Below are 15,309 nucleotides of genomic sequence, written 5' to 3'. Positions count from 1 at the left end.
CTTGCATATAGAAACAATCCCCAAACAGATTTACTGCATATCTGCTGCCTGGCATATTAGAAGCCTCATACAAGTCACAACTCTATTGCTTCATTCAACTCTGGTCAGATTTATAGAAACTTTGACAAATTTACGAAATTAAATTCCATAAAGACGACTCAAGGCCGGGAGTGGTGGCTCATGCCTGTAATCCCAGCACTTTGGGAGGCCGAGGCGGGCAGATCACCTGAGGTCAGGAGTTCAAGACCAGCCTGGCCAACATGGTGAAACCCCATCTCTACTAAAAATACAAAAAAAAAAATTAGCTGGGCATGGTGGCACGTGCCTGTAATCCCAGCTACTGGGGAGGCTGAGGCAGGAGAATCTTCTGAGCTCAGGAGGTAGACGTTGCAGTGAGCTGAGACAGCACCACTGCACTCCAGCCTGGGTGACAGAGCAAGATTCCATCTCAAAAAAAAAAAAAAAAAAAAAAAGACTCTTAATTGCAAATGAAGCCAAAAATGCATCTATATTTTGCTTTTCAGGCTGATATCTCAAAACATGTCAACATTCCTATAGTAGCCATCAATATTAGCACTGATAACCCATTCATTTCTAAAAGAAAACAAGCAGATTTATAGGAAAGCTCTTCTGTAATCAACGTGTAAAGACAAAACCAATAGTTCATACAGTTTCCTAGATTTTCTGAGTTTCACCACTGTTCTAAGTAAGCCAGTGTTAGTAAGTGAAGGATGTTTCCAGAAAAACATCATGGGAAATGTATTACTTCATTTAGTACATTCGACATCATGTAGTGACTTCAAAAATGCACCCAAAAAACGGAACATCCCATCGTCCTTGGCTTTCTTCATTAAAAAGTTCTTACCTCGGATGTAAAGTGCTGTAGTAAGAATTTAAAAAGTATAGAAAGGCTAAGCCTCACACTTACAAAGAGTCTCAAAATTTTGTCTTTTGATGTATCCACAATTGAAGCTGAATCACAAGAGATATATTAATGCTATGGAACATTTAAATATGCCCAAATTATATACCAATGTTGTCGTTTCTTCAATTTCAAGATATCAAGCACCCCAAAATATGGAAACAACTCAGGCTTCTCTGTAACTCTGCAAGGCCACTTGAGAAGCTGTTCACTCAGGAGTGAAAACTTACAAGCATGAAGCACACAAGAGAATGAGGCAGAAAGGCTTCAGAAGGAGAAAGAGAAAAACATGGCTGAACAACCAACTGTAATATAAGGACTAAGAGCATAGACTCTCCTATCATTCCTATCATTTTAACCCTAGCTCTGCTCTTTACCGACTGTCATGCTCTTAACCTCTCTAAACCTCAATGAGGATGATAATAATAATACTAACCCTATATATAATATCAATCCTATTCTAGGACAACTAAAGGAGACAAAGTATGCAAAGCACAGGGCATAACACCATGCACACAGCAGGTATGAATTGGTATTAGTTTGTTAACAGTAGTAGCAGTATTGCAAGAAAATAACCAAGCCAACAGACTAATGCTCAACTTACTGAACATTTTTTAGAATGACACTAAAGAAGAGGCTAATATGTTTCTAACACGTTTGCAGCCCAAGGAGAAAGTAACATACAAATACCATGCCAATCCTTTTAAGCAGAGTTGGTGTATGAAAATCTGGGTGCCAAGCACTGGGGGCCAAGCATGGTGACTCATGTCTGCAATCTCAGCACTTTACGAGGCCAAGATGGGAAGATCACTTGAGCCCAGGAGTTCAAGACCAGCCTGGGAAACATAGTGAGACCCCATCTCTACAAAAAATAAAAGGTTCAGCCAAGTGTGGTAGTGCACACCTGTGGTCCCAGCCACTTGGAAGGCTGAGGCGAGAGGATCACTTGAGCTCAGAAGTCAAGGCTATAATCGTGCCACTGCACTCTAGCCTAGGCAAGAGAATGAGATCTTGTCACAAAAAAAAAAAAAAAATCTGTATTTACACAAACAAATACCATAAATTGTTCACCCTGAAGGAGTCCTTATTTTATAAAATTCTCCAACCATTCCTTTTAACAGTAAACACTTATCTATTTGTTATAAGACTTACAAAAATATGTGTAAAATACCATCAACAATGTATCTATCATTTAAAGCTATGCTTTTAAACTAGATCATATTCCATTTGTGGCTGGTAAAAACAATTTAGTGGGTCAGAATCATTTCTTTTTTAATGAAATCGGAACTGAAAATATAGTTCAGTGTGTCGAATATAGTATCAGAATACTATTTTGTGAACATTTTGTTTTGAGGGACACATACACATACACACATATATACATAAACAGAGTATATGTTCACGTACTGAGCGCTGAGTTGCGATGTAATATTTATCTGTCCTTACTGTGGATCATGGTCAAAAAAAGTATGAAGCCAGGGTTTAACACAAGGCCTATACCTGTGTTAATGTTTCAAAAAAAAAAAAAAAAAGGACAGATAAATAATTACCTCCCTCTGAAAGTCACACACACAAGTTAACCAGCGTTCCTAATTTCCCCAGAGACACTACTAGCAGGCACCTAGAGGACGCTGCATCCCAGTCCTGGCCATCTCCTCTGGGTCGCTGGCCTGTGCGCCCAACCACAGAAGGCCGAGGGCTGCTGCTTCCTGGGGAAGGATTCTGGGAATGATGAGTACCTCTTGCTTCATGACAATAAGACAAAGAAGAATTTTGGGAAACTGTGTCTGGGGAAAAAAAGAAAGAATAAAATTATCCCTTAGTAGAAACAGACTTCTGACTATGTAGTATTTATGTATCGTTCTTCCAAAAACATTAACAAATTAAGATAGTAGGAATCCTTCTACAGGGGTAAAAACAAAAGCAAAGATCAAACTTTTCTATAAGTATTCACTTAGCACATTTAGGTTTCTATCTAACTGACTTGATTACATGGGACCTTGTAGTCAATGGTATTCAGTTACAACATTAGAGACTACCAAAGCAGAAAAACACTAGATCATGCACTCGTCTGCTTAAAACTCTCCAAGAATGGCTACCTCATACTATATATAAAAATTAACTCAAAACAGATCAACAACCGAAATATAAAAGCTAAAGCCATAAAGCTCTTAGCAGAAAAAAAGAGGTGTAAATCTTCATGACCTTAAATGTGGCAATGGATTGGTTAATACAACATCAAACGCACAAACAACCAAGGAACACACAGATAAGCTGGACTTCATCAAAATTTAAAACTTTGGTACACCAAGGAACATTACAAGAAAGTGTTAAGATAACTTATAGAGTGGGAGGAAATATTGGCAAACCATACATCTGATAAGGGTTTAATTTTCAGAATATATAAGTAACCTAAAACCCAGCAATAAAGAAAACAGCCCAATTTTTAAAATGGGCAAAGAACTTTAATAAACATTTCTCCAAAGAAGATATATGAACGAACAATAAGCACATAAAAAGTCATTAGAGATTCATTGGTCATTAATCATTAGTTCTTTAGAGAAATGCAAATCAAAACCATGAGATACCACTTCACATCTACTAGGATGACTATGATTATTTTTAAAAAAGAAAAAAAATGAACAAGTTAGTGATGATGTGGAAAAACTGGAAGCTTTATATATTGCTGATGGGAATATAAATGGTACAGCTGCTGTGGAAAATAGTTTGGCAATTCTTCAAAAAGCTAAAGATAGAATTTCCATATGATGCAGCAATTTCACTCCTAGGTATTACCAAAAGAATTGAAACCAGGCACTGAACAGATACTTGCAGGCAAATGTTCACTGAAGCATTATTCACAACAGCCAAATGTGGGTACAACCCACATGTCCATCAACAAATGCATAGATGAATAAAATGTGGGATATACATGCAATGGAATATTATTCAGCCATAAAAAGGAATGAAGTTCTGATACACACTACAATGTAGATGAAGCTTGAAAACATTATAAATAAACCAGATACAAAAGGACAAATACTGTATGATTCCTCTTAGACGAGGTACCTAGAATAGACAAAATCAGAGACAGTAAGTAAATTAGAGGTTACCAGGAGCTTTGGGGAAAGGAAAAATGAGGAATCACTGCTTAATGATTAGAGTTTCTGTTTAAGATAATGAAGAGGTTTAGAAACAGATAGTGGTGATGGCTGCACAACAATGCGAATGTTATTAATGTCATCATATGGTATACTTAAAAATGTTTATAACGGCATATTTTATATTATATATATTTTACCCCAATTTAAAAAAAGAACTAGGTAATAAAAGCATTTACACTCAGAGAGAGGGGGAAAAAAAATAAACTCTCCAAGAGCTTCTCACTACACTTCAAAGAAAATATAAAATCTTTAAAAAGATCTGCAAGCCCCAATATACTCTGGCCCCTAACTACCTCTCTGATGTCACCTCATTCTCCTCTCCTGCCCAGCTCACTGCACTCCACTCTCATGGGCTTTATTTCAGTCGCTCAAGGACATCACCCTCAGTGCTAGCCTTGAGGCCTGGCCTTCCCTGGAACACTCGTCTTGCAGCTCTTCGAGTGATGGTTCCTTGTCACCCTTCAGGTCACCTCCTCTGAGGGACTTTCCCTGACTATCCTAAATGAAGCTATGGTTACCCAACCACGTTCTGTCACATCACCCTTTTTATTTCCTTCAAGTACTTCTCCTTATCTCAAACAAACCTGATGGTTTATCACCTGTCCCCAGCCTTTTAAAATAGAAGCTCGTAACGACTTGGATCTTATTCGTTTGTTCAGTGTTATACTTCCCTACAGGCTAGAATATCAGGGGCATAAAACAGGTAATAAATACATACTTATTAAACACATTAACAATTCTTCAGAGATATCAACTTTTTAAATCAACATTGTAACTCTTTTTCTGTTGAAGTATGGGGTACCCAGACGTTCTCTATTATCAGTCATTTGTACAATCTAAGATCTAGAACAAAACCAAGGTAAAGCATAAATGTTCAAGTAGCACAGGATCAGTGAAACTCCCAATGAAATAGGGATTAACTATGAAACATGATGACAAATGACTATAATATTTGACTTTCGATGCAGATTGCATTAAGCACACAAAAATCCTAAATTGTACTGTTTTGTCGAAGCCAGTCTGGTACTCTATTTGGCCATTAGGTGGCGCTTTTTCTCTGAAAAGTCTGGCATTGCTGTAACACTCGACTACATCGCAAGTTGCATAAAAATACTTTTCATAAAATTCAAATCAATATTTTTCAAACAAAACAATTTATTAACACTATATGTAACTTGCTAAATTGTCCCAAGTCCTACATGAATAGCCATACCCAATATCCTAGTCACTACGTCCCAACAACACTATATAGAATCTCTACAAGTCTGGGAGAAAAAAGGAAAACACCTTGTAAATATCTCTTATCCAGAAAAAAAAAAAAAAAAAAGGCTCAAGAGATCATGGCAGTTTCTGTCATTCACACAACCTGTAAAGATAATCATTTGAATACATTTAGGAGTAGGGAGTTTATGTTGTGAAAATGCGTATACAATAAACCCTAACAGTAACTATAATGGGAAGTTCCCAGAAGAATCTACAAATAACACCAGTGGCTAATGAACAGATAAAAATAAATACCCTGTTTATTGGAGAAAAAACCTGGATCTCGGTGAAAGTTAAGTCTGTTTCTTAAATACGTGCACAGCTGCTGCAGGCAGGACACTGACTGTAATGCCAGGCGATGCTTTCCATCTCCTCCAAAGGCCAGTTTCAACAGAGATAAAAGGCTCTGAAATCAAGAAGAGCTGTGAAAATGATTAAGGGAACAAAGTGCTCAACTTCAAAGCAGAATGTGGAGCTTAAGTAAGTAAGCCTAAGAGAATAATCAAGAGAAAATAAGTTGCCAAATATTTGTAAGACATAAGAAACAGAAATGGGCAAATATGACTTGGCATAAAGCAAGGAGATGGGTCAAAATAAAATAAGACAACAACATTTAAATAGAATAGTCAGTGTTTCCTATTTCTAAAATCTGTTAGTTGAGTAACCATTCTGAGAGAAGACAGAAATTATTCCCCACTCAAGACATTACATTACAGAGAACATTTTAAAAATCACAGCAAGCCCTTTTCATCTCAAGCATCTAAACCATTTGACCACATTTTGGGAATTAACAGCTTTCCTCTGCGATCATTTGCCAGCTTTGATCCTAGATATTAACAGCTGGCACCCACTGGAGTCCATTTCAGCCCTGGGAGTATGGAGCGAGAATGCTGAGCCATTACTGGCTGCTGTGAAGATGCTGCAATTCCCCATCCTGGATCCCTCTCTCTCTACTATATAAGCAGTAAACTAGAAAAAAAGAAAAGAATCCATCTATGTTACTCACTGCTACTGTATTTTCCCAGCAGGTAGCACTGTGCGTTAAATAAACTAGATACTCAAGAAGCAATGCTATTCTTACTTTTAACAAGGGCTCCTGCAAAACCTCAATGTCCAAAGTCTACTCTACCATTTAGGCGATCCATAAATGGTGACTCAAGGTGGCCAAACTGGACGGCAAGTGTCAAATGAAACTACTACTATTGGAAGAACTATAACTATCCATCTAAGTTAGCGAATAAGTGCTTTAAATAGCCAAATACTTCACTTTTTAAAAACATGAGTACAAAGTTGCTTCCCAAGAACTCCTACTCTGCAAAATTCGCTTTATTGCAAAAAGTTCTCTACTTCAAAATCTAAAACAATTATAGAGGGCACTGACCTGAACAATTTTTGGCCTTTGAAGAAAAATCTCGGCAGGAAAATCTTGCATGATAACGTCCTTCAATAGCTCACAGGTATTCCAGATTAAAGTGTGGTTACTACTTCTTAAAGAGCTACAAAACATAGTGTTAATCATTTTTAAGAAGAGTTCATCTATTCCAGATTCTAAGTAGCCTACTGACACAATGACTCCATTAACAACCTTTCAGGTCTCAGCTGAGATATCACTTCTCCAGAAAAGCCTTCCTAAATCTTTTCCCTAACCAATAAACAACTCTAGGGCAGTGCTTCTTCCGTTTGTCCATTATTTGGGATATTATAACTGCCTGTTGATTTTGCATTCCCCACTAGACCCTCTCAAGAGCAGGAACGACATCATACTAACCACTGTACCCTCAGAGTTTATCATAGGGCTGCAAAATTAGTTCAATGAGGTCAAAGAGCACACAATTTTAGGAAATCTGCCAAATAAATCAAGAAATGAGACAGAAACAAAAGTACAGAGGCAAATTCTAAGAATTAAAGTCCTTACTGATCTTCCCCACTCAAGGTGAATCAGATTAGGACTCCCCTCTTATCCCATACAGAGGACACCTATCAACTTCTGCCCACCTAGGATTGGCAGTTGTTCACTCTCCATCCCAAAAAAATCACAGCCCTTCTCTCAGCCCAGTTCCATTACACTATCCACCATTTCACTATCCAGAGGCATGCATTAGAAATTACCGCCATCTCTGCCTTTGGGACTGACTCAAAACTGAGAGATCATACAACCTCCTAACCCTTTCCCATGTGCACTCTGCCTCTTGAATATGTTCTTCCACGAGAATTCATGTCATTATTAAAAATCATTTAATGGCATCCACCTGTAATCTGGACCTAGCCCTAGTAAATTGGTCTTTATTTTCCAGATTTATACCCCAAAAAAGCAGACAACTCGTGTATTGTGGCATTTATGAAACTGCACAAAGTGAATCTGGACATTAAAATACTCTCTAAATTTCTATATATCAGCTATTTACTCTTGTGGGTAGTAATCAATTAACAGTCGTTACATTAGATTGCATCAGTGGTACCCAACCTTATCCACATGGTTTAATTTGTCTCCTAATGAAGCCCACATTTTGAAATATATTCTGCCAAAAAGACTACATTTATGTTTAATTTTCCATTTTTATTAATCAAGGGCATAAGCAATGGCCAATAAGAGAATCTGGCCAATAAGAGAAAATTCCTGTCACCAAGAACTACGCAAGAGTGCAACCACAAAAAGAAACATGGGCCAAATGCAGAGGCTCACGCCTGTAATCTCAGCACTTTGAGAGGCCAAGGGGGCGGATCACTTGAGATTAAGAGTTCAAGACCAGCTTGGCCAACATGGGGAAACCCCATCTCTACTAAAAATACAAAAATTAGCTCGGCGTGGTGGCGCATGCCTGTAATTCCAGCTACTCAGGAGGCTGTGGCACAAGAATCACTTGAACCCAGGAGGCGGAGGTTGCACTGGGCCAGATCGTGCCATTGCACTCCAGCCTGGGTGACAGAGCAAGACACTGTCTCAAAAAAAAAAAAAAGAAAAGAAAACTTGATGTTTGATTAAAAACAAATAGGAATTTTTTTCTGGCTAGCTTTTTGAAAAATAAAAATCATTTAAATATGACCACTACTACCTTTCACTGCCACTAGTATCTTTTCCTGGTAAAATATATTGTAATAACTATCAAACTTAATGACTATAAGTGAACAAAAATACCTGAAAATACATCAAGTACCGTACCTTTCATTAGAGGAGAGGACATGTCTGTCTGTGGTGGTCAGGGGTAGCCAAGGAAACGTAGAAAACTTCAAGCACTTCACAGTCTGATTTACTGTCAATGAAATAGCACATCTCAAGGTATCAAAGAATAAAGAGATGACAGATTCACAATGTTAAGAGTAAGTTTTCCCTTTAAAACAAGTCCCAAAATAAAGGCTACATCTTACAGTAACCTAAAATATACCAAACAAGGTCAGCTGCAAATTTGTTCTATCACAGGATAAATAAGAGAGTTCTCTTTTCATAATTTAAACAGAACTCATATGATATTAAAATAAGTATTAGAAGAAGAGCATTAAACACAATCCAACACAGACTGATGTATGAAGTTTCCATTAAATTTTCTATTTTACCCTGTGGATAACCAGAACATCAAACTTAAATTCAACATAAAAGGAACTGACATTTAGGGAAAATCTGAACTTTTAGAAATTAAAAATGATAAAACATAATGATAGACTGTATCTAGCCATGTTCAAATATCCTATATGGTGTCAGGGGTTTTAAACCTCTGTGAAGATGACTTGAAGACCGTAAGGTCGAAAAACAAGTATCGGTGTTCAAACAAGATTAAAAGAAATCTGAGAAAGCAACACAGTTTTAAACTATCCCCATGCAAGTTATTGTTAACAGATCTTATATAGTGCAAGTTAAGGTGGCAACACTGAGAAATAGCATCTACATAAGTCCTTCCAAATGGCAGTCTTTCTGCCAAATGCTTTGAAAAGAGCATGGAATCGCTAAATGTGGATAGCAGTATTATTAAATTCCCAAACATAGCACAGTTACTTCTTTCAAAAGTGCTAACATAAAAGCAGGGTTTACTTTCTAAGGAAATAAGGAGAGGTGGGTGGAGGGAAGGACAGGCTTACACCACACAGTTAAAAACGTGTCCAAAATAAGCCAGACTGTCAATCAAGACAAACTGCAACTCACATAAAAGTGTAACAATCTCAATCCCCCTGAATTTCATCGGTTTCATTCAGACACCCATCCTTTACCAACCCTAGAGATTCCCCTCCCTTCAGATGTCTCTCATCTTGATGGAATTAAGCCTCTCAGCCATCTGGCCTCAAAATCAAAGCTTGCTACAAGCCTAACAAAACTTTTCCAGAATGAAAAGGTAAAGTATTCTAATGGCTTAACAAGTTTTCCGTTCTTTCTTGTTATTCCACCTGTGAGTTTCCATGAAAGCTTTTTGAATAACAGAGGCTTCCAAATGGAGTTCATTTGAATATGTGACATCAGCAGATATACTCTTGAACATATCCTTTTCATCTTAACTGTGCAGGCAAGAAAATGGTAAGTATGTGATTACTTAACTACTTCCTAACTGCCTCACCAAGGACAAAGTTTTCAACCTTTCTAATCTCAGTGTCTTTCTTAGTAAAATGTGGTCACTAATAATAGCAATCTCAAAGACACTCCAGGAGGACGCATTCGTTCCTTCAAAGAATACATAATGAGTGCCTAATACATTTTTTGGCATTGTTCCAGACACTGAAAATAACGCAATGTTCACGGCTATTATCAAACTTAAAACAAAAATAATAAAAAATAATGTGTTAGGAAGAAAACTACACATAGGAAGTGATCGCTGGCTAGAATCATCAGGAAGGTCTCTGATGAGGTGGCATGTGAGCTGAGGCTGAACACAGCCAGATACAAAAAGATGGAGATGAGATTCCAGATTCCAGAAACAGGGCTCTAAATCAGAATTTTTTAATTCACTGGGTGTTGAGGAAATGGGAAAAGAAACTGAATTGATCTTCAGTCTCTGGCTGGAATAACTGGATAGATGGTGCCATCGGTAAGCTGGAGAACAAATGAGATGGCATGTGTAGCGCAGGGCACAATTGCCTCAAAAAACTCATGTTCATTAAGTACGACATACTACTGCCATTAATACCATCCATCTACACAGTTGCTCAAATATGGTTAGAATAACACCAAATTTCATCATTTCCAATCGATATCCTAAACTAACTTGAAACAACTAAAACACTTAATGGTAGTTTGGTGCTGAAATATTCAAGTTTGGTAAAAATACATCTTCATAACAATGAAGAAAGTACATTAATTTTCAACTTCCCAAGTCAACAGGATTTACTTCCCAAAATATACACACCCACTGGTCGTGGCGGCACTTCCATCTGCTGGAAATTACTTTTGTCTTGGGGAAAATATCCTGTTAAGATTTCAGGGTTTTTTGACAATTCTGAAAAGAAAATAAACATTACTGTATTCTCGATTCCTTATTTGCTTAAAGTGAAACTTACTTTCTTTAAATGGTAATGTTTTCTCTTAAGTATTGGAATCATTTCAAAAATTTTAAAAAGTCCAGTTTTTTTTCTGAATGATCTATCTTCCTAAAGAGGAAAAAATGTGCACATTGAGCCCGCTTCCAGTTCAGAAGCTTTTTCCCCTCTTTCTTCTACGTTAGCCAAACACAGCTATTTGTTAGAATGTACACGAAGAATCTGCAACAAAGTATTCAAGGACTATCCCTCTCTACTTCCGAATCCATCTCCCTCTCCCTTGACTCCAATTATATAGCTCCTGATCACTTCAATTTTCATTTATACCTTAAAAAGAAAGTTGTCAAAAACAAAGGAGTCAAACATTATCTTTCAATACCTGTATTACAATTCCCTGTAACATGCGATTATATGTTCAGCAGTTCAGCTGCAATGAAAATGAGGAAAAGGCTAAAACTATAGTTTGTAATTTTAAGTTTTCATGGCAATAGTTCCTAATACTAATAAAGAAAACTAACAATTAGCCCTAAACCATTCCTCTACTCTCACCCGCAAGGAATTAGATTAAAAATTCACAATGTAAGACTCTACTTTATTTGTGATGTCTTAGAAACTGCAAAATATATATTGTGAAAAATCACAGGTTTGGGAGCCAGATAAAGCAATGTTAGAATCCTGCATCTGCTACAGGTTAGAAAACTGGGTACCGTGGGGCAAGTTACTTTATATTTTTATTCTCAGCTATAGAGTAAGACTAACAACATCTCACTCAAAGGGCTGCTTTAAGATTTAACAAGATGATGTCTTTAAATCAATTTATTCAATGCCCCACAACGAAACTCAATAAATGACAGCTGCTATTGTTGTTGTGAACCGCAGTACCCACAGCTGAAGCTGTAACAGTACTGGCAGAGAAGAAAATATGGTCTCACAGGTTAAGTATCAAAACTTATTTCTTTTTTTTACTTTTACTACTCAATCACATAAATTGCATGAAGATGTTTTTCTTCTAATCAATTCAAATGCATTGCATGTGCAAGGCACTATACTAGGTATTAACAACAACACAACAGCAGCAGCACAGCAGCCAACACTGCTACATTTCATACATGCTGGGCCCTGGCAGCAGCACAGCAGCCAACACTGCTACATTTCATATACGCTGGGCCCTGTGCTAAGCCCTTTACAGACACTGTCTCATTTAATCTCATGACAATTCTACGAGAAAGGTGTTCTTTTTTTTTTTTTTTTTTTGAGATGTATTCTTGCTCTGTCACCCAGGCTAGAGTGCAATGGAGTGATCTCAGCTCACTGCAACCTCTGCCTCCCAGGTTCAAGTGATTCTCCTGCCTCAGCCTCCCTACTAGCTGGGATTACAGGAGCCCACCACCATGTCCGGCTAATTTTTGTACTGTATTTTTAGTTGTGACGGGGCTTCACCATGTTGGTCAGGCTGGTCTTGAACTCCTGACCACCTGCCTCAGCCTCCCAAAGTGCTAGGACTAGAGGTGTGAGCCAGCATGCCCAGCCCGGTGTTCTTTCTTATTATCCCAGTTTTTGAATGAGAAAACTGAAGCCTGGAAGGGTTAATTACCTTAGCCAAGGTCACACAACTAGCAGCAGAACTGAGACTTAAATCCATGTCTCTTTGACTTGGATTTTAACAAGCATATCATTATGGACTGCAGCATATAAAAATACTTGCATTATGTCGTTTTGATTGGTCCCCACAACAAAATCATGAGCTAGGACAGATATCATTATACTCCAATATGACGAACAAGGTCAAAAATACAAATATAAAGCACTAAGAACAATGTCTGAGCACTCATGTGCTCAATAAAAATACGTTGTTATTGTCAAAGAAATAATCTGTCAAACTGGTCTCATAAAAGCAAAGTCACTGGCATCCTTTAGGCCTGACCCAAAAAGCAATTAATGCAAATGTACCATCCTTTGACTAACAGTAGAGGAGGGGAAAAAGGTCAAAATCATGTAAGTTAACACAAGAAAAATAAGTTTGAGGGAGGTGGGAGAAATCTTTTTTAAAAAATCTAATCTCCCTTTCCTTAAAATTTACCATGAGAATTAATATATTTGTATTTTAACAGATTCCATCAAGTTGATTCCAAAGAGTTACCAGTTCGATTGGTTTGGTATGAGGCAGAAGACAGTGCAGGAACTTCCGAAGGAAGAATAAAAAGTCCATCCAGGATGCCATCAATTTCAGCCTGCAGATTTGGCTCCACATTAGACCGAAGCTTAGATAAGAACTCTACTGCACCAAAGTCAACCAAATGTTGGACTGCTGGGGGATACTAAAATAAGAAGAGGATGATCTTGAGAATAACTGTATCAAAATCTCTGTAACTTACAGCAATCAAAACATAAAATTATTTTTGGTGTATCAGATGTTCCTTTTGTGAAAAACAAATCCTTCATGGCTCTGCCCCAAACCAAGGCACTTCCATGAGGAGCACATACACCTAAAGAGACATACATCCAACACTTGATGACATTTAGGAAAGATGAGCCAACACACTGAACACTAGAAATGCACATTATCAATCCCTACTCTTACTTTTTTAATGGGTTACTTTTTTCCACTGACACTCACCTTCTGCTCCCAGCCCCAACCGGTTAACAGGATGTCAAAGTAGTTTAAGATTCCTCTACCACTGTACAGTGATTTAGTTTTGAAAGGTTAAACTTACACTTTGATATCTGACCCTGACAACTAACTACTCTTGAGGTAGGCATAAGAATACCAATCTAAAAGCATATGGAAAAGCAACTTAAAATTGTTATTTATAAATCACGATTATGTAACATTATTTTTAAATGTGTTCCCTTTCATAATGACATATCTAATTTTTAAGATGCAAATATCAGAAAATAAAAACAGAATACAAATATTAACCTCCAAAGATAACTCAAAAAATCAGAACATACCAAAACTCAAAAGAAGTTCTGTGTTACTTCTGAGCACAGCAGAGACCATGTGGGATTCAGTATCACAAATAAAAGATGAGCCATATACCCAGATTAATTAAAAATAAACATCTCTGGTTAATTTAAAAAACTTTTAACCCCAATTATTTAACTTTCAATAAACGCTACAATTAAATGACTAAGAAACAGTCACGCGTCTGATTATTTTCTTTATTTCAAAATGAACTTACCTTAACCAATCTGCTTAACAGGTTCAGAGCCTCTTCCTTCATCGGAACGGACGGGAAATTAAACCATTCCAGCAAATGAAGAAAAAGTTGCCTCTCCTGAATGAGATCAGCGTAGCAGATTAAGTTGTGCTCTATCTTGCAGAGAATACTCTTGAGAGCGCGCTCCCTGATCTCGGCCAGCTGATGACCTGTCAACGAACAGCACAAAACTATTTTATTTCCCGACTGCAAAGAGACTACGTTACTTATGCTGTGGGCAGGAGGGGCGTGAAGACGGAATAAACCAGTTTTTTCAGAAGCAGGCCGCTGGTGCCTTCGGGACGCGAACCGCGAAGTTTACACAAAGTCCGAGATGGGTCCCCGGGGACTACCCTGACAAAGCGGGGGCGAAAGAGGGAGCGGTCGCGGAGCGGCGGGCCGCGGAAACGTGACACGACCATTCTCAGCAAGTGCCCAGGGCGGGGTGGGATGCCTTGGGCGAGGGGCAACCTGACAGTTACCGAGTTTCCTGATGAGCCCCGCCAGGACCATCTCGTCCATCAATCTGCAGCCGCCGGAGAATTAAACTGCCGCGCCACTGCGTCCAGCCACAATTAATGTACCACGGAAACACGTCCTGTGGGACGGTGGGTTCCGCAACGCCTACGCTCACTAGGAGCAGGAGGCATTACGTGAGCCCTTCGCGGCCCCAGCGTCGCCAGGAGAGCTTCCAGCCTCTCTAGAATCACTACTGCGCACTTCCTGGACAGCAGTCTCCGTTGCAAGAAGCGGAGGGGAAAAAAAAAGCAACAAGCAGGGGTAGAACCAGCGTTGGCCGCCGCGCACGTCGGGAGTTGTAGTTCTGGCTCGGCCGTGCGTCCTGCACGGATCTCCGGGCCCGCCCAGGCGCCCGCTGGCCTGGGGTTCCGGCTTACAGCGCGGGAATTCGGGAACCCAGCGCGGGCTGCAGAGGCCCCAGCAGGAGCCCCGCCTCCTGGCTCGGCAACGGATTCGTTCTTGGCCCTGCCAATCTTATTCTCAGCTTCCAGAACTTCGTGATTTAGAATGCAGACTTTTGCTTTGTGACAGTTCTCCCCATCCCCGACTACTAAATGACGAACCCTCTTTAACTGTGAAATGTACCTGCAAAGTCAAGCAGTGACTTTGGATACCCAAGTTCAGATATGAACAAGCAAGCTACAAAAGCGGGGTGGGCGGGTATGAGTGAGCAGAAGAGAGAAACCGGGCTGCAAAAAGGGAAAATAAAGGCGGGACGTGGGGGTATGATTTGCTGAATGCCACCAAAGTTGATTTTTTGCACCGTGCACAGTGATCGAGCTAA

The 15,309-nt window shown here is 38.9% G+C and overlaps 1 protein-coding gene across 7 annotated transcripts in view; it reads right to left on the bottom strand.

Annotated features, from left to right (window-relative positions):
- RTTN (rotatin) overlaps positions 1-14,897 on the bottom strand; it is a 205,391-nt gene extending 190,494 nt beyond the window's left edge. For 2 of the 7 annotated variants that reach the window (XR_010120163.1, XR_010120168.1), the window contains exons 1-8: positions 14,489-14,759; positions 13,989-14,176; positions 12,947-13,124; positions 10,677-10,766; positions 8,510-8,600; positions 6,731-6,845; positions 5,605-5,755; positions 2,544-2,709 (exon numbers count right to left, since the gene is read on the bottom strand). Coding sequence is in view for 4 of the 7 variants with exons in the window: in XM_055296715.2 (XP_055152690.1) it covers positions 2,544-2,709; positions 5,605-5,755; positions 6,731-6,845; positions 8,510-8,600; positions 10,677-10,766; positions 12,947-13,124; positions 13,989-14,176; positions 14,489-14,528 (1,019 nt within the window). In the remaining 3 variants the exon portion in view is untranslated. Of the gene's footprint in view, positions 1-2,472; positions 2,710-5,604; positions 5,756-6,730; positions 6,846-8,509; positions 8,601-10,676; positions 10,767-12,886; positions 13,125-13,988; positions 14,177-14,488 lie in introns of those variants that run through there. The other 5 variants (XM_055296715.2, XM_063636633.1, XM_063636667.1 and 2 more) reach the window with 4 other exon arrangements.
- Between the last annotated feature and the right edge of the window lie 412 nt (positions 14,898-15,309).

This window comes from Symphalangus syndactylus, chromosome 1, assembly GCF_028878055.3.
Source record: "Symphalangus syndactylus isolate Jambi chromosome 1, NHGRI_mSymSyn1-v2.1_pri, whole genome shotgun sequence".
Taxonomy (NCBI): domain Eukaryota; kingdom Metazoa; phylum Chordata; class Mammalia; order Primates; family Hylobatidae; genus Symphalangus; species Symphalangus syndactylus.
Note: the sequence above shows the minus strand (reverse complement) of the source record. Positions and strands in the feature narration are given on the sequence as shown.